Below are 19012 nucleotides of genomic sequence, written 5' to 3' on the forward strand. Positions count from 1 at the left end.
TTTGGGAAGTATTTTGGGGGGAAGGACGCGTCCAAACAGCTCTTCCCCAGTAACCAGTATTAGTTTGGTGGTGGTAGCGGCCATTCCAAGGATAACGGGGGTAATATTTTGTACCTTGGGGAAGTTTTAACCTAAGCTGGTAAGGATAAGCTTAGGAGGTTTTTCATGCAGGTCCCCACATCTGTACCCTAGAGTTCAGAGTGGGGGAGGAACCTTGACATGGTGGCACAGTGGTGGGATTAACCTGAAATCATTTTGAGATCCAGTTGAGATTTTTTGAACTAGAAATACAGATTTTAAAAAGGAATTTTTAGCAAGTCCAGAAGGCAGCTTTGAAACTGAAAGCAGCTTGGTTTCTCTCTGCTTTGTGGCCAAGCAGAGACAAAAGGGGATTATCTTGTGAATTGCAGGTTTTCTTGCCTGGAGGCAGGGTACTTAACTCCTGCAGGGAAATTCACAGTCTTCCAACCCAGAGGTTTTTTTTTTTCTTTTCTTCCTAAAAGTAAATAGGGGGTGTGTGCTCTACCCATTTGCCTGGAGACAAAAGTGGCAGGGTTTTTTTTTAGGATTTTGATTTTTTTTTGTTTTACAAGGAGCACAGGTTTGAAAAGAAATTTTTTTTTTCTTTGGGCTGGGTAAGCAGTTTTCCAAGTAGTTGGAGGTTTTTTGCTTTAATTTGGGCCCAGAGCAGAGACAAGGGAATTGTCTTTTTCTGTAGGCTGACAATCACTATCAGAGAATAGGTATTCTATTCCAGCACAGCAAAATTTTACAGCCAAGTTTTGTTTGTTTATTTCTAAACCTCGGGTGTAAAGTTAGTTAAAAACAGAGAGGTTAGAATGGCCAAATCCTCAGCTCGACTACAGCTGGAATTAGCCAAATTGCAGGCTGAGGAAAAACAAAGGGAACATGAAAGACAGATAGAACTCATGCGGCTGAAGGAGGAGGAGAAGGAAAAAGAGAGGAAGCATGTGGAGGAGATGGAGAGGATAAAGGCCCAGCAGAATATACCAACAAACCCTAGCAATCCTTCTCCAGGTACCACTTCCCATCCCAGAAAGTTCCCCACCTACAAGGCAGGTGATGATACTGAGGCCTTCTTAGAAAACTTCGAAAGGGCCTGCCTTGGGTACAACATCTCTACTGACCAATACATGGTAGAGCTGAGGCCGCAGCTCAGTGGACCCTTAGCTGAGGTGGCAGCTGAAATGCCTAAAGAACACATGAACAAGTATGAACTGTTTAAATCCAAGGCGAGAGTCAGAATGGGGATAACACCCGAGCAGTCTCGTCGGAGGTTCAGAGCCCTAAGGTGGAAACCAGACATGTCATTTACCCGACATGCCTACCACATTGTAAAACATTGGGATGCCTGGATATCAGGAGCAAGTGTTGAATCTCCAGTAAATTTGCCCTTCCTAATGCAAATGGAACAATTCTTAGAGGGTGTTCCTGAGGAAATAGAAAGATACATCCTAGATGGGAAACCCAAAACTGTAATTGAGGCAGGAGAGATTGGAGCCAGATGGGTGGAGGTGGCAGAGAAGAAGAAAACTGGTCGCAGTTGGAGCGGAGACCAGAAGGGACCACCCCAGACCACACCCTATTACCGGGGGCCGCCCAAAGCCCCACCTACCTCCCAAAGAACCCTCCAGACCCCTTATCGTCCCACCACCCCGTTCTCCAGCAACCCTTCTCGCCCCAGTGACCCGTCAGCTGGACGATGTTTTAAGTGTAATGAGCTGGGGCATGTAAAGGCCAACTGCCCCAAGAACCCCAACAGATTACAGTTCATTGCACCGGAATCACACCAGAGGTCCACAGGCCCAGATACCTCCCAGATACCCTTGGAGCGGAGGGAAACTGTGAGTGTGGGTGGGAAGAAGGTCACCGCGTGGAGGGACACCGGAGCACAAGTGTCAGCTATCCATGCTTCCTTAGTGGACCCCAATTTAATCAACCCAGAGATCCAAGTGACGATTCAACCCTTCAAGTCCAACTCTTTCAATTTGCCTACAGCCAAGTTGCCTGTCCAGTACAAGGGCTGGTCAGGAATGTGGACTTTTGCAGTCTATGATGATTATCCCATCCCCATGCTGTTGGGGGAAGACTTGGCCAATCATGTGAAGCAGGCCAAGAGGGTGGGAATGGTCACCCGCAACCAGGCTAAACAAGCCGTGAGGCCTAGCTCTGTTCTGGAAACTTCTATCAGGACCCAGTCAGAGGTGATGGACCTGGACCCCAGGCCAATGTCTGCAACAGCAGTAGTGGATCCAGTCCCAGAGACCCAGACGGAACCAGTCCCAGAACCGGAACCAGCCGAACAACCAACACCAGACCCCGTGTCAGCACTGAATCCAGTACTTGCAACCTCAACACCAGAGGGCCCCACCGAACCTGAACTGGCAGCAGCCGATAACCCTACACAAGAGGCTCAGCCGGAGCCTGAATCCCAACATAGTACACCAGCGGAGAGCGGTTCACAGTCAACAGAAACAGCTCCATCCCCTATATCGCTTCCAGAGGGACCAAGCCTAGGTCCACAATCCCATGAGGAACTGATGTCTCCAGCATCAAGGGAACAGTTCCAGACCGAACAGGAAGCAGATGAAAGCCTCCAGAGAGCTTGGACGGCGGCACGGAGCAACCCACCGCCTCTCAGCTCTTCTAATCGATCCAGGTTTGTTGTAGAAAGAGGACTTTTATACAAGGAAACTCTTTCTGGGGGACACCAGGAAGACTGGCATCCTCAGAGACAGTTGGTAGTTCCAACTAAATACCGGGCCAAGCTCTTGAGCTTAGCCCATGATCACCCTAGTGGCCATGCTGGGGTGAACAGGACCAAAGACCGTTTGGGGGGGTCATTCCACTGGGAGGGAATGGGCAAGGATGTTTCTACCTATGTCCAGTCTTGTGAGGTGTGCCAAAGAGTGGGAAAACCCCAAGACCAGGTCAAAGCTCCTCTCCAGCCACTCCCCATCATTGAAGTTCCATTTCAGCGAGTAGCTGTGGATATTCTGGGTCCTTTTCCGAAAGAGACACCCAGAGGAAAGCAGTACATACTGACTTTCATGGATTTTGCCACCCGATGGCCGGAAGCAGTAGCTCTGAGCAACACCAGGGCTAAAAGTGTGTGCCAGGCACTAGCAGACATTTTTGCCAGGGTAGGTTGGCCCTCCGACATCCTCACAGATGCAGGGACTAATTTCCTGGCAGGAACTATGAAAAACCTTTGGGAAGCTCATGGGGTAAATCACTTGGTTGCCACTCCTTACCATCATCAAACAAATGGCATGGTGGAGAAGTTTAATGGAACTTTGGGGGCCATGATACGTAAATTCGTAAATGAGCACTCCAATGATTGGGACCTAGTATTGCAGCAGTTGCTCTTTGCCTACAGAGCTGTACCACATCCCAGTTTAGGGTTTTCCCCATTTGAACTTGTATATGGCCGTGAGGTTAAGGGGCCATTGCAGTTGGTGAAGCAGCAATGGGAGGGATTTACACCTTCTCCAGGAACTAACATTCTGGACTTCGTAACCAACCTACAAAACACCCTCCGAACCTCTTTAGCCCTTGCTAGAGAAAACTTACAGGATGCTCAAAAAGAGCAAAAAGCCTGGTATGATAAACATGCCAGAGAGCGTTCCTTCAAAGTAGGAGACCAGGTCATGGTCTTAAAGGCGCTCCAGGCCCATAAAATGGAAGCATCGTGGGAAGGGCCATTCGTGGTCCAGGAGCGCCTGGGAGCTGTTAATTATCTCATAGCATTCCCCACCTCCAACCGAAAGCCTAAGGTGTATCATATTAATTCTCTAAAGCCCTTTTATTCCAGAGAATTAAAGGGTTGTCAGTTTACAGCCCAGGGAGGAGACGACGCTGAGTGGCCTGAAGGTGTCTACTACGAAGGGAAATGTGCTGGTGGTGTGGAAGAGGTGAACCTCTCCATGACCCTTGGGCGTATGCAGCGACAGCAGATCCAGGAGCTGTGCACTAGCTACGCGCCAACGTTCTCAGCCACCCCAGGACTGACTGAACGGGCATACCACTCCATTGACACAGGTAATGCTCACCCAATTAGGGTCCAACCTTACCGGGTGTCTCCTCAAGCTAAAACTGCTATAGAACGGGAGATCCAGGATATGTTACAGATGGGTGTAATCCGCCCCTCTGAAAGTGCATGGGCATCTCCAGTGGTTCTAGTTCCCAAACCAGATGGGGAAATACGTTTTTGCGTGGACTACCGTAAGCTAAATGCTGTAACTCGCCCAGACAACTATCCCATGCCACGCACAGATGAACTATTAGAGAAACTGGGAAGGGCCCAGTTCATCTCTACCTTGGACTTAACCAAGGGGTACTGGCAGGTACCGCTAGATGAATCTGCCAAGGAAAGGTCAGCCTTCATCACACATCTCGGGCTGTATGAATTTAATGTACTCCCTTTCGGGCTGCGAAATGCACCCGCCACTTTCCAAAGACTTGTAGATGGTCTCCTAGCGGGATTAGGAGAATATGCAGTCGCCTACCTTGACGATGTGGCCATATTTTCGGATTCCTGGGCAGACCACCTGGAACATCTACAAAAAGTCCTTGAGCGCATAAGGGAGGCAGGACTAACTGTTAAGGCTAAGAAGTGTCAAATAGGCCTAAACAGAGTGACTTACCTTGGACACCAGGTGGGTCAAGGAACTATCAGCCCCCTACAGGCCAAAGTGGATGCTATCCAAAAGTGGCCTGTCCCAAAGTCAAAGAAACAGGTTCAATCCTTCTTAGGCTTGGCCGGTTATTACAGACGATTTGTACCGCACTACAGCCAAATCGCTGCCCCACTGACAGACCTAACCAAAAAGAAACAGCCAAATGCTGTTCAGTGGACCGGAAAGTGTCAGAAGGCCTTTAACAAGCTTAAAGCGACACTCATGTCTGACCCTGTACTAAGGGCCCCAGACTTTGACAAACCGTTCCTAGTAACCACAGATACATCCGAGCGTGGTGTGGGAGCAGTTTTAATGCAGAAAGGACCTGATCAAGAATTCCACCCTGTAGTGTTTCTCAGCAAAAAACTGTCTGAGAGGGAAAGCAACTGGTCAGTCACTGAAAAAGAATGTTATGCCATTGTCTACGCTCTGGAAAAGCTACGCCCATATGTTTGGGGACGGCGTTTCCACCTGCAAACCGACCATGCTGCCCTAAAGTGGCTTCACACCGTCAAAGAAACTAACAAAAAACTTCTTCGGTGGAGTTTAGCTCTCCAAGATTTTGATTTCGACATCCAACACATCTCAGGAGCTTCTAACAAAGTGGCTGATGCACTCTCCCGTGAAAGTTTCCCAGAATCAACTGGTTAAAATCGTCCTTGAGATGTGGAAAATATTGTTAGTCTTTATGTACTTGGTAGTATATTTAGAGATGCATGTGTCTTATTAACTCTGTTTTCCTAGAGCTCCAGGAAGAAATCCCAGCCAGTGTTTCACCCTAGCTGAGATTTGGGGGGCGTGTCATAAATATAAAGGGAAGGGTAAACCCCTTTGAAATCCCTCCTGGCCAGGGGAAAGCTCCTCTCACCTGTAAAGGGTTAAGAAGCTAAAGGTAACCTCGCTGGCACCTGACCAAAATGACCAATGAGGAGACAAGATACTTTCAAAAGCTGGGAGGAGGGAGAGAAACAAAGGTTTTGTGTGTCTGTCTGTATGCTGCGCTTGCCAGGGACAGAACAGGAATGGAGTCTTAGAACTTTTAGTAAGTAATCTAGCTAGGTATGTGTTAGATTATGATTTCTTTAAATGGCTGAGAAAAGAATTGTGCTGAATAGAATAACTATTTCTGTCTGTGTATCTTTTTTGTAACTTAAGGTTTTGCCTAGAGGGGTTCTCTATGTTTTTGAATCTAATTACCCTGTAAGATATATACCATCCTGATTTTACAGGGGGGATTTCTTTATTTCTATTTACTTCTATTTTTTATTAAAAGTCTTCTTGTAAAACACTGAATGCTTTTTCATTGTTCTCAGATCCAAGGGTTTGGGTTTGTGGTCACCTATGCAAATTGGTGAGGCTTTTTATCCAACATTTCCCAGGAAAGGGGGGGTGCAAGTGTTGGGAGGATTGTTCATTGTTCTTAAGATCCAAGGGTCTGGGTCTGTAGTCACCTAGGCCAATTGGTGAGGCTTTTTACCAAACCTTGTCCAGGAAGTGGGGTGCAAGGTTTTGGGAAGTATTTTGGGGGGAAGGACGCGTCCAAACAGCTCTTCCCCAGTAACCAGTATTAGTTTGGTGGTGGTAGCGGCCATTCCAAGGATAACGGGGGTAATATTTTGTACCTTGGGGAAGTTTTAACCTAAGCTGGTAAGGATAAGCTTAGGAGGTTTTTCATGCAGGTCCCCACATCTGTACCCTAGAGTTCAGAGTGGGGGAGGAACCTTGACAAGCACTCCAGGAATACAAAAAGAGTGAAAAAGTTAACTCTGCAGAGGCTGGAGGGAGGCAGGTAAAGGGGGAGAAGGTCCTATGTACGGCACCCCCAGGCATAATTACAAAGAGAAAAGAGAGTAAAAAAAAAAAAAAGTTAACTCTGCAGAGGCTGGAGGGAATTAAGCAGTTAAACTTTGTATTTCACCCAAACAACTTTTAATCGAAAATGTTAAAAAGGAAAAGTGTTAGAGCATTCTTGGTTTCTTTGCAGCCATTCTGAAAGAAAAATGGGCCCTTTTCCAAAGGAATGTCTGTAAATTAGCCAGGCAAAAATAAACTATCTGATTAAAATCATTTGACTGGACAATTTAGTCAAATTTGCTAAAAGAACATAAGAGGGTTCTATTGGAACTTAACTGCCTCAAATGTATAAAGGGAATGTAAGATGTAAAAAACAGAGCAGTGTGGAAGGGATGTTAAGGAAAAGAAAATGTGTATGTATCTGTCTGTGTGTGTGTAAATATGTAAAGTTCTAAGGACCAGTTAGTTTTGTTTTTGTTTTAAATAATGCCACTAAAAATCCATTTGACTCTTTAATTCAAAGTTGCAAAACTGACAGACCTTTTTGCTAGACACAGGTAATTAGTGTTGTTTGGCTTTGGGATTTGGCATTTAACCCTTAAAAGGTAACTCAATGCTTTACAAAATTTAAAATGTTTTTAAGTTGTGGCTGCAGCAGGGCAGTCAAAATCAGGAGAATATAAAAAAAAAATTGTTTTGGATTCTTTTTGTTTGTTTTTTGTTTGTTTGTTTTTGTAACAAAATAGCAGATGAGAGTTGTAGTAAAAAAAAAAATTAAAAAAAGACAGTGCCTCTCTGAAGCAACAGCAGGGGTGAGGTGCACAAAACAAAAAGGAGCAATGTTAGAAACACTGAGTCTTAAAATGGCTCTGAGTAATCAGACTGTCACTTTGATAAAGGTACATGAAAACTCTGTAAGCAAAAAAAGAAATAGTGACACCTTATGTAAAAATGGATCTGGATAATGTTATAGAAGTTAAACTATGGAAGGAATGTGCATTTGCCCCAGAACATGTGCAGGGTATATTGTAGAAGGGGCAAAAGAAATGCAAACATACCATGCTACTTAATTAAAATGCTATTAGGGCTCCAAAGGGAGCCACAATAGGTTGGGTTTTCTTTTTCAGATTGCTGTGTGTTTTGGAAGCAGAAGTTAAAAGTAATCAAAACTCTGGTGAAAGTTGATTGTGTCCCTTTTAAGATAGAGTCTCTGAGCTGCTGATGGCTTTAAATCCAAAAGCAGGAAGTTTCTGTGAAAATGCAAATTACCTAAATGATAAAGGAAGGAAAGAACTAGCAGCACAAAGGAGCTGCAGATAAAGGACATACCTGGTCAGCAAACAAATTGTCTAAATAAAAGGCATGGGATAACAAGATAATTTTAATAAATTTAATGATAATAAGTATCCCTGTAACAACGTATAGTGTTTATGATTTTTGGAAAAATCCTTTAAGGTCGTATGGTAATGATGCTTCTCAGTTATTACCTGTAAATAAAACTTAAAGCTTAACACAGCAGGAAAAACATTATAAACTTGGTCTGCTGTATAAGAAGGAAAACTCAGGGATTTAATGACTAAACAGTGGGATAATTTCCCCATAACCCTTAAAAGATAAAAGCCTTTGAAACCTGGCCTGCCTATAGAACAAAAACAGGAAAATATGGGGGCAATTTCTCTGTTTTGCCTGCAATCAGCAAGGGTATTTGTAAAAGAAATATTTTAAGCAATAATCTGCCACCCCAAAAGGGGTAGAAACATGTTCTTTTTGTCTTTCAGAAAATCAGGAAAAGCTGCCAGCTGAAAAGCAACCCAATACCATGAATCTACTGTCACAATAGAAATTGTGTTCTGTGTTCTATGTTTTGTCTTGTGTTTTGTGTTATTGCTCGCACTGTTGTGTGTTTAAAAAAAAAATACTGAAGACCTGCAGGAACTTAAAAATAAATTAAGCTTTCTGTCCCAGCTACAGGACAGCCTGATACAAAAACAAGTACATGCCAATGTAGACTTGGTCCAAATTGGTCTGGGTAACCTAAAAGGCCAATGGAATCTTTAGTAATGGCTTAATACTACCACATGGCTTATCCATAAGAAAAAAAAAATATTAGAAATAGGAAACTACACAGCCATAGCTATGGGATGCACTGAAATGCAGATACTTGCACTAGCTACTTTGGAACACAAAATGTTCTGGGTCATATTGGGAAATATTAAAGGTTTGATGCATTTGTTAAAAAAGAAAGATCATTGTTTGACACTTATCAATATGAATGGATGCAATATGTTTCCACTATTGTAAACCAGACTTGTTAATGGGAGAAATTGTTGTCAAAATTGCACACCAACAGTCCCTGGAGGCAAAGGTATTGAAGGTTAACCCACTCCCCATATTACACATGGGATCCTTTTGGCTACCCTGGACCTTGAGCCAGTGGGCTGGGGAGGGAGGGAAGCTATTGGACACTAGAGGGTGTACCGAATGGACTCCTCAAAAGTGGGTGTGCCTCACCTTGCCTGTTGCCCCAGAACCTTGTAGTAAAGATACATCACTAGGATCATGTATGTGGCAAGAATTGGAATCACAAACTCAAATTGCCTCACAGTACTTTCTCTTGAATAGGCTACATAGAAAGTGACACTGACGATTATAAATCTTAGTGTCAAAAGGGGGATTATGTTGGATCATATTAAAGAAGTTCTGTATTAAAATCACAAATGAGTTTGATTCCCCATAGTTCAAATTCCAGGGTATTACTAATTAAGAGGTCTCTTGGTTTTTGGTACTGTTTCTCTCCCTCTATGTGTGAAACTTGCAAGCTGCTAACTGTGTTAGTACATTCTAAGACAGAGTCTGTTCTCAAAGCAGTTCACAGAGAGAGAGAGACTCAAAACAATACTCTAACAACAGAAACAGCACCCAGAGACTCCCCACCCTTTTGTTGTATTAACAATTGTCATTAAAATAGAGATAGAGGATGTATGTGGATGGATGCTTGGTGTGGATAATAACTGAATGATCAGGGAGGTGCCAGCCTAAGAATCCAGTGTCCATCGGCTGAAGAAGGCGTCAAGTGGAAATAACCAGAGGACCCCACCCGGAGGGCAGACTGGAATCCACCCAACAGCCTCAAGAATGGGAGAACCAAAGAACAAGATAACATCTTGGAGCCGTCAGGAATGTGCTATCTGCTGATTGATTCAGCAACAGCATGATGAAGCAATTCCCATAGACTGGCATAGGAAGAAATTCCTATAAAAATAGACTCTAAAAAGTGAGAACTTTGGGGTCTGATTCTGCAAACCAACTTCCAGGAGCATCAGATGAGCATCTGACAAGGCCCTGCTCCCTCCTCATGTCCAGGCCACCTGGCCAGTGGCTTGGCATGAGCAACTCTAAGGCTGGTAACTATGATAACAACCTTGCAGAACCTGTGTGTGTGTGTGTATGTTTGTATGAATGAATGTGAGAATAAATTTGAGATTGAATGGAATGTTATAACTATAACTAACTGCTTACTATGATTCTTTCTGTATTCACAATAAATGTGGTATTTTGCCTTTTTCCCTTTAATAAGATCCTGCTGCTTTTTATTTTATTGGTACAACACAGAACCATTTGATGAGATGAAGGGAAATGACATGAGTAATATTTCCCCCGTATAGTTTTTTTTACTTACAGTAGCTGTTGGTGATAGTGAAAGCTATAGTTAAAACTTGAAAACTCGTGAATTTTAAAAACTGTATTAACAGGAATTGCACATAAAGTATCAGCTCCTGAGTTCCCATGCCCTGTGGTTTTACAAGCACACACTCCTATATGTGTATATGTTTTTCTCTCCCTTGTTGCTGTGGAAAGTTTGGTCCCACAAAAACAAAAGGGGAAAGAAAGTGGTATTCCACAAAATGTTGTCAGATATCCAAAGTAAACACACCGAAGAAACAGACCTTTTGCTCTGATCTCTTGCAGTTAGAGTAGTCTTATGCATTACTTATAAGAACAGCAGCTAAAATATTTTTCAGAGAGAATGATTTTAAGTCACAGATGACTTTTGAAAATTGCTAAAGGGTTTCTGTCAAGGTTCCTCCCCCACTCTGAACTCTAGGGTACAGATGTGGGGACCTGCATGAAAAACCTCCTAAGCTTATCTTTACCAGCTTAGGTCAAAACTTCCCCAAGGTACAGAATATTCCACCCGTTGTCCTTGGACTGGCCGCTACCACCACCAAACTAATACTGGTTACTGGGGAAGAGCTGTTTGGACGCGTCTTTCCCCCCAAAATACCTCCCAAAACCCTGCACCCCACTTCCTGGACAAGGTTTGGTAAAAAGCCTCACCAATTTGCCTAGGTGACTACAGACCCAGACCCTTGGATCTTAAGAACAATGAACAATCCTCCCAACACTTGCACCCCCCCCTTCCTGGGAAATGTTGGACAAAAAGCCTCACCAATTTGCATAGGTGACCACAGACCCAAACCCTTGGATCTGAGAACAATGAAAAAGCATTCAGTTTTTTACAAGAAGACTTTTAATAAAAATAGAAGTAAATAGAAATGAAGAAATCCCCCCCTGTAAAATCAGGATGGTAGATATCTTACAGGGTAATTAGATTCAAAAACATAGAGAACCCCTCTAGGCAAAACCTTAAGTTACAAAAAAGATACACAGACAGAAATAGTTATTCTATTCAGCACAATTCTTTTCTCAGCCATTTAAAGAAATCATAATCTAACACATACCTAGCTAGCTTACTTACTAAAAGTTCTAAGACTCCATTCCTGGTCTATCCCCGACAAAGACAGACTATAGACAGACCCTTTGTTTCTCTCCCTCCTCCCAGCTTTTGAAAGTATCTTGTCTCCTCATTGGTCATTTTGGTCAGGTGCCAGCAAGGTTACCTTTAGCTTCTTAACCCTTTACAGGTGAGAGGAGCTTTCCCCTGGCCAGGAGGGATTTCAAAGGGGTTTACCCTTCCCTTTATATTTATGACAGTTTCCATTTGTTTTCAGCTGTTCATGACTGAAAAAATAATTTTGTGTTGAAACTGTCCCTGTTCATTTTCAGCCAAACAGCACTTGAAAAAAAAATCAGAAATGGTTTTCTGACCCTTTTTAATTTGACATTGTTGATAAAACACCCTTTTCCCATTTAAAAAACACACACACACACACACACCTTTTCAGACAAGACTTCAGCAAAAACAATAGTAGTTGGAAACTTGACTCTCTGTACTGTTATCCTTAAGGAGGAGTGCGGTTTTACCTTTTCATGATGTTGGGAATGGAGAAAATTAATAATAAAAATAAATAAGTAAAGTAACAAGTGACTGAAATATCACTTCTCGGTATGCTCAGTCAGCATCTGCTAAGATTTTAGCAGGGCATAATGAAGGCCCACCTTCTTTGTAACCTCACTGCACATTTTCTTGGCCCAGCTTGGCAGGCACATCTGTTCCTGGAACAATCTGCATGAGGGAAATTTTAATTGGCTCATTGAAACACAAAGCAATAGCCTCCAAAAAACAAACCAACCAACTCTGCCTCAGCATCAGAGAAACAGAAATTGCAATGGTGAAAAAAAGTAAATTAGACCTAATGATATTAAGGTATTTCCCAATTTTTGTTGAATTCAGAATTTTTTTTTTTCAAATTCTAAGCTTCCCCTGGCCTTTTTGAATTTAGTTCCTCTTTCTTTCTGTTGCAAAGATACAGCTATGACAATGTAGAATAATAAGCTGCTGCCCTGTTAACCTAACCTTCCAAAAGCCACTGAGCTTAGGCAATTGGGTCAGCCTAGTTAAATTCTAGCAAAATAACAGCACTAGCAGCTAAGGTGGAAAACATATTCCTTCCTAACCTAAACAACTTCCTTAATTAAAAAATTACCATTGGATGTATTCTGGATTTTTAAAAATAATAATATATAAAAGTGGGTGGAAATCTAAACCCAGAAATGTGATAATTACTCAGTTAATAAGAAAAAAACAGGACTATAAAAGGCTATATTTGTGAAATCAAGCAATTGAATATTGCTGTAGTAATTGTAACTTTTGCATTTTTTTTAACTGTACAGTCTTAACACTATATTTGCAAAGTGCTTTGCAAGTCATGTTTACAGTTTGAGTGTCGCACGCTTTCCTGAGGTCAGCTATGAATTTCTCCATAAAATAAGATTACACACAGAAAAATAGCTACACATTTTCAGCTTGCTTTCGTTAAGTATTGTGACTGCTCATTGAAAATATTGCAGTGTGTACTACGGCTCTCATGCAGCAGTGGCTGTGGACCCATTAGCAATAGAAAATTGAGTCAAGAAAGCATGCAGGTATACACAATGTTTTCTAAATACAGAGACCAGGCCAAAAGCCAGCACACTGTAAAATGGGAAAGCATCCAAAAGTGAGCTTTCTGCTCTTCCTGGGCATAAATATTTATCATCCAGAGCAAGGGAATGTGTCATTGCTCTGCAAGCAAAGAATTTACTCAGAAAGCATTCTGGAAAGGGGGGTAGGGAGGAACAGAGAAAAGGGAATAACCCCCAAACTGTTGCCTTTATGAAATCAATCTAGGTTGCAGTGTAGAGCCACATCTAAAAAGCTGAACTAATCACTATTATTTTTTCTTGTCAAAGAGAATGAAGCCTCTTCCAGAACGCCAGCCACCTCCCTGATCTACCAGCCACTGGGTAAGGCACAATCAAAATGACAAAAGTTCATCATACATACCACATGAAAGCTAAAGATACTTTACAAGCGGATGCATGTACTAAATGAAAACAAGCAGCTTATGAGCATGCACCCACATTCATCTCATCAAAGCATTACACACCTTTTCTACCTTTCATTTATTTTTCTCCCAGAGAAACACAATTAGCTTGCTTAGTTTCCTAATGAGTGTAATAGACAATCATGTAAAGTAGACTGTTGCTTGGTAAAAAATGCAATGGAAAACTGCAGGCAGTCTATTAGAGGTAAACTCACTTAATTCTTTAATTATATCTCTTTGATCAAAAGTAACTCACTTGGAAAGAAACTGGGAGCAGGGGGGAAAAAAGCTAAGTAATGAGCATTCACTTTCCACACTCTGCATTGAATGTTTTGTCTACTTGACATGACTGGGGGAAGAAATGTGGTGCCGAGATATTAAAAACAGTATAACTGATTGAGCATGTGTGCGCATGCACCACTAAAATTCAAGATAATAAATGTTACTTATAGATTTGTAGGAGAGTGGAACTCTGAACAACTGTTCTCTGCTTTTAAACTCCCTTTCCATCTCTGCCTAGTATCTCACTGAATTTTTAAGACAGACAGTTGAGGTCATCCATCAAAATTGTTCTTCATTTCCTACTCTCCCTGCTTCCTGCCTCCATCCTCTCCTCATTCAGCCTAGTCTCTGTGCTGGAGATCTCTCTCTCATTACTTCAAGTACCTCAAAGTTGTTTCCTTGAAGAGTGGGGGGAAGAGGAGAAGAGTGGAATTTTAATCTGATCCAGGGATTACAAAACTAAAAGGAAGGGGAAAAGGGACACTGATAGGATGAAGAGGGATAGATGGAGCCACAGGAAGCAGGCAGGCAGGAGCAAACAACCAATCAGGTGAGAGAGTAAAAAAAAGTCCAGAGCCTATTTTGAAAAAAAAATTGAAAAAAAGAAAAGAAAATCAGCTGACATCACTGGCATACGTGTTCTGCACAAGGGCTACTATTTTGTTCTGGGATCATAGGGTTATTTTAGCATTTTACTGGCTATAAGAAATTGATATAATTAATGCACAAGATTAATAGATTACAGTGTATGTTCCATATTGCACAACCTCTAGTTAAGGTTGCCCAATCCTTTTCATTATAAGACACTCTTTTCAGTTTCTTATAACTTTGCCAAACTGTTTGAGCAGAAATTTTCCATGCCAGATATCAGCCTCACACTCATTTCTTTTGGAAAGTTTCAGCTAGAACAGTTCAGCTGTTTCAGAGTATGAGATTAGGGGAAAATATTTTTTTGAGTGGGGTAGGCCTGGGGTTCCCCCATGTTAAAAGATTCCTACAAGTGTTTAGCTGAGAAGCTCTAGCATCCCCATGCTTTGACACAGGGTCTTAAAATTTGGAGTGGAATGTCCCTGGAGGAAGGTGTGTGCCTTTTTCTATCTCTGTGAAAAACTGTCCAGTTTTGGCCAAGTTATAAATGACCAAAAATAACAATTTTCACATGTGCAGTAAAGTTTTCTTAGAGTTGGGCTACAAAATTCTCCAAAGATTACATCTGCATTGAGTATGCCCCAACCCAGCCCTGCTGGGACTGAGTGGGAATTCTGCAACTGCTCCTCCAAGCCTCTGCGAGCCACTGTGAACACCGATTTAGTAACTTTAGTAACTGAGATCAGGAAGACACTCTGTGTGCGCGCTCAATGCTCCCTCTGCTGATGCTAGGATTGCCAGGTGTCCGGTTTTCGACCCGAATGCCCAGTCAAAAAGGGACCTTGGCAGTTCTGGTCAGCACAGCCAACCGGGCTGTCAAAAGTCCGGTCGGAAGCGCAGCGGGGGCCCGAGGCTAAGGCAAGCTCCCTGCCTGCCCTAGCTGCACACAGCTCCTAGAAGCAGCCACCAGGTCCCTGCAGCCCTATGGTGCACACAACCAGTGGGAATCACAACCAGTGGGAGCTGTGGGGGCATTGCCTGTGGGCCCGAAGGCAACACGCGGAGCCTCCCTGGCTGCCTATGCACCATTGGGCTGAAAGGACCTGGTGTCAGCTTTCTGGGAGCAGCAGAAAGCACTGCTGGGATCCTGCACCCCAACCCCCCAGCCCCAGCCCCCTCCTGCACCCCAAACCCTTTGTCCCTGGTTCCACCACAGAACCCACACCCCCAGCCAGAGACCTTACCCCCTCCATGCAACCCAACCCCTTGCCCCAGCCTGAAACACCCTCCTTCACTCCAAACCCCTCATCCCCGGCCCCACCCCAGAGCCCACACCCCAAGACCAAGCCCACACCTCCTCTTGGACTCCAAACCCCTCAGTCCCACCCTGGAACCCCTTCCTGCACACCAAACCCCTAATTCCTTGCCCCAACCCGGAGCCCGCACCTCCAGCGAGAGCCTTCACCCTCCTCTCACACCCCAACCCCCTGCCCCTGCCTGGTGAAAGTGAGTGAGGGTGGGGGAGAGCAAGCAACGGAGGGATAGGGTATGGAGCAAGCAAGGGCGGGGCCTCAGAGAAGGGGTGGGGCATGGATGAGGCCTTAGGGAAGGGGCGGGACAGAGGTCTTCGGTTTTGTGCGATTAGAAAGTTGGCAACCCTAGCTGATGCCCAGAGAATAGGAACAGGCTCGAGGACATGGGGAAGGGAATATAGGAACAGAAATAGGCTTGGCAGGGGGGATTGGGTCAGAAGAATCTATAGCTAAGACTAAGATTTAGTCATGGGTAATTTTAGTAAAAGTCATGGACAAGTCACAGGCAATAAATAAAAATTCACAGTCCCATGACCCGTCCATGATGTGTACTATATACACCTGACTAAATCCTGGGTGTTCTGGGGGATTCCGGGGGTGTAACTGCTTCTCTGGAGGGAGCGGGGGGAGGTCTGGGGGGAAGATTTAGCAGACAGAGAACTGAGAACTGCACCTGCCACACCTCTCATTCAAATTAAAGGTGGGGAAATGCAGTAATCTCTTTGTTTTTAAAAATAAAGAAGTAAAAGTGAGGCATTTCACAGACTTTTTTTTAGAGAACTCACCAAAAATACAATGCACAGAGCAACTACAAAAGGAAAAGAAAAAAAGAGTGTGATTACAAATAAACTAGCCAGTGCATCAGTTGAAACTATGAAAGCTACTCATTTATTAGAATTGTATAGTCCAGAAGCTATTCTAGCATCCAGTTCACATAAAGTTGCGAACAGAGGCTACTAACATGGGAGTTTTGGAGGGAGCAGCTGCATACTTCGTGCTTGGAGGAAGTGGGACTTGGCGAGTGCTGCATTTGGTCCATGTGTGGATTGTTTGGTTGACTGAGTGTTTGACCTCTGTGTATGGCAGGGTTCGGTTTGTTTACCTGCTGTGTCTGCAGGTTTGGCCGATCACAGCTCCTACTGGCCATGGTTTCCCGCTCCAGGCCAATGGGGGCTGCGGGAAGCGGCGGCCAGCACATGTGATGGTGATCGGCAATGAATGTGACATGTTTTCTTTCCTGACTGAAGACAAAGGGATTTCATGTGCATGAAGTGCAAGTTGGTGGCTTTGCTTCAGGAGATAATTCTTGGATTGGAGGGGCAAGCAGAGATGCTATTCAGAATCAGAAATGTTGAAGAGTTCAGAGACACGCAGTTTAGGAAACACCAATAATCCAGGCTCAAAGAAGAATGGAGCTTGCCACCAAGGAATCAGAGAGAGAAGTCTAAAACAAGGCTTGATGGCTCACAGTGATAAGAGACAGGAGGTCACAGAGGCATTCTATGTGGCTGGAGACACATGGGGATAGGCAGGCTGTGGACACCAGAAAGAAGATGACCATAAGGAATTCCACAGCTAGAAGTTTCAAGCCAATACCCAGCCCATAACGTGAAAACTATGGATGATACCTCTAACAATCCAGCTGCTACAAGGGAAAGGAGAGATAGGGTGGGACACACATGTAGATGGCAGCTCAGCCCATGCTTGCCCATAAAGAGTTCTCCAACTCTCCAAGGAAGACAGATATTATCACTAATGCACTAATGCCACCATCTCTCCCTCTGTACCTGCTTCTTACCTTCTTGTGATCAGACTACTATTTGAATTAGCTAGGACTGCTACTTTTCACTTCACAACTTGTCCACAGGGTGGAGAAGACAAGTGAACTGGGAAAGAGCATGTGAGTAAGCCAGCAAGTAAGGGACATCATCAAGTTGCTCTAAATATGCTGAGACACAGTAATTAGATATATAGATTACATTAGTGATACAGTGAAAATACTGTAATACTGAAATGTGTTTGCTCAGAAAAGTGACCCTAACCCCACATTATCAGTTTTGCAGTCACTTTTCAGAGTACAAATACTTTATAATATCAGTGTTTTTCTATATACCACTTCAATATAACCTTTAAACTCAATTGCAATTGCTTATCTCTTAATATTTTTGTAATCAAATGTACTCACTTTACAAGTAAAACAGATATTTTTTTCAAGCTGCCAGCCTTGCAAACTCAGCCTGGGCTCTGAGAGTCAAGCTGGGTTCTTTACATCTCACTCATCATCACTAGCAATAAATGTTCTGTAGCCTTCAGTGACACCTGTGCAATTCCATTGCCTTCAATTTATTATGCCAGTGTCACCTGTACAACTCCTGCTGCCTTTAATGGATTTTCACAGGTGTCAATGATTGGTACTTAGTAAATATTCCTGTCAGTGGTACACCAGATGGAAAAGAATGTAGCTCACTCAGTCATAGCAGCAGGAGCTTTCCAGTGCTGGAAGGAGTAAAGGTCACTGCAAACTGATTTTAGTTACCAGAGTAGATGTATAAGAATGAACACATACAGGGTAAGGAGGTGCTATTTTTACATAGCCAGAGCACTTTAAAATAAATTTTAAAAAAGAGTCTTTGCCTAGAGTTCCCAGTTAAAGTGGGTTAGAAATTCTATGAAACTAAAATCTTTCACTTTTTGAATTCTATTACTTTTCTGCGATAACAAATTTAACTTTTTTTTAATTGCATAGACACAATTGCTCTATAAATACATATAATTACATCTTTTTAATTATTTGATTTATGATTTTGAGACCCAAGTAGAATTGGAATTAGAAGTATATCTGAGATAGAGTCTACTTTTAAAAATTGCTTTGTTTCTTTTAATGGAAATTATGATCATTACGTATAACATAGAAGATGACGATGGAAATGGATTTTCTACCATTCTAATCTTCAGCCTCAAAAGACGAGTGTCCTGTATGTGTTTATGAAGATAATGTGGAATCTGAACATCCCTTCACGGAAGAAAAATCATCAGATCATATAAACTTCTAACAGACCTTATAAACTGTAATCAAGCCACCTCTTAGCCTTCTCTTTGTTAAGCAAAATAACCTGAGCTCTTTGAATCTATCACTTGAGGCATGTCATTCTTGTGGCTCTTCTCTGAACCCTCTCCAATTTATCAACATCTTTGTTGAATTATGGGAAGCAGAACTAGATAAAGTGTTCCAGAAGCAGTGACTCCGGTACCAAATATAAAGATAAAATAACCTCTCATAAAATAACCTTTAATCCATTTAATGTGTGCCCCGTTAATTTTATATCATTCTAATTTTTTAACCAAAATGCTGTGCGGTACCAAGTCAAACACCTTACAGACATCTAAGTACATTATGTCAACACTGTTATCTTTATCAACCAAACTTGCAATCTCCTAAAAAAAAAATCTAGTTAGTTTGACAGGATCTATTTTCCATAAACCCATGTTGATTTGCATTAATTACATTACTCCCCCTATAATTCTTTAATAATCAAGTCCCGTATTAGCCACTCAATTATCTTGCCCA

The 19012-nt window shown here is 42.8% G+C and overlaps 2 protein-coding genes across 16 annotated transcripts in view; one reads left to right on the plus strand and one right to left on the minus strand.

The window, feature by feature from the left end:
- TAFA5 (TAFA chemokine like family member 5) overlaps positions 1-19012 on the minus strand; it is a gene marked incomplete at its 3' end in the record, with an annotated part of 615005 nt that overhangs the window by 170498 nt on the left and 425495 nt on the right. The gene's annotated exons all lie outside the window — the stretch shown is intronic.
- Positions 1266-5784, plus strand: LOC311514377 (uncharacterized protein; the record flags this gene model as incomplete). The annotated part of the gene is made up of 2 exons (XM_084616933.1): positions 1266-2680; positions 3836-5784. The coding sequence occupies 2 exons, from the start codon at positions 1266-1268 to the stop codon at positions 5349-5351; spliced, it is 2931 nt and encodes a 976-aa protein (XP_084473059.1). The 3' UTR covers positions 5352-5784.

This window comes from Lepidochelys olivacea (assembly GCF_965140295.1).
Source record: "Lepidochelys olivacea isolate rLepOli2 genome assembly, chromosome: 1".
NCBI lineage: Eukaryota > Metazoa > Chordata > Testudines > Cheloniidae > Lepidochelys > Lepidochelys olivacea.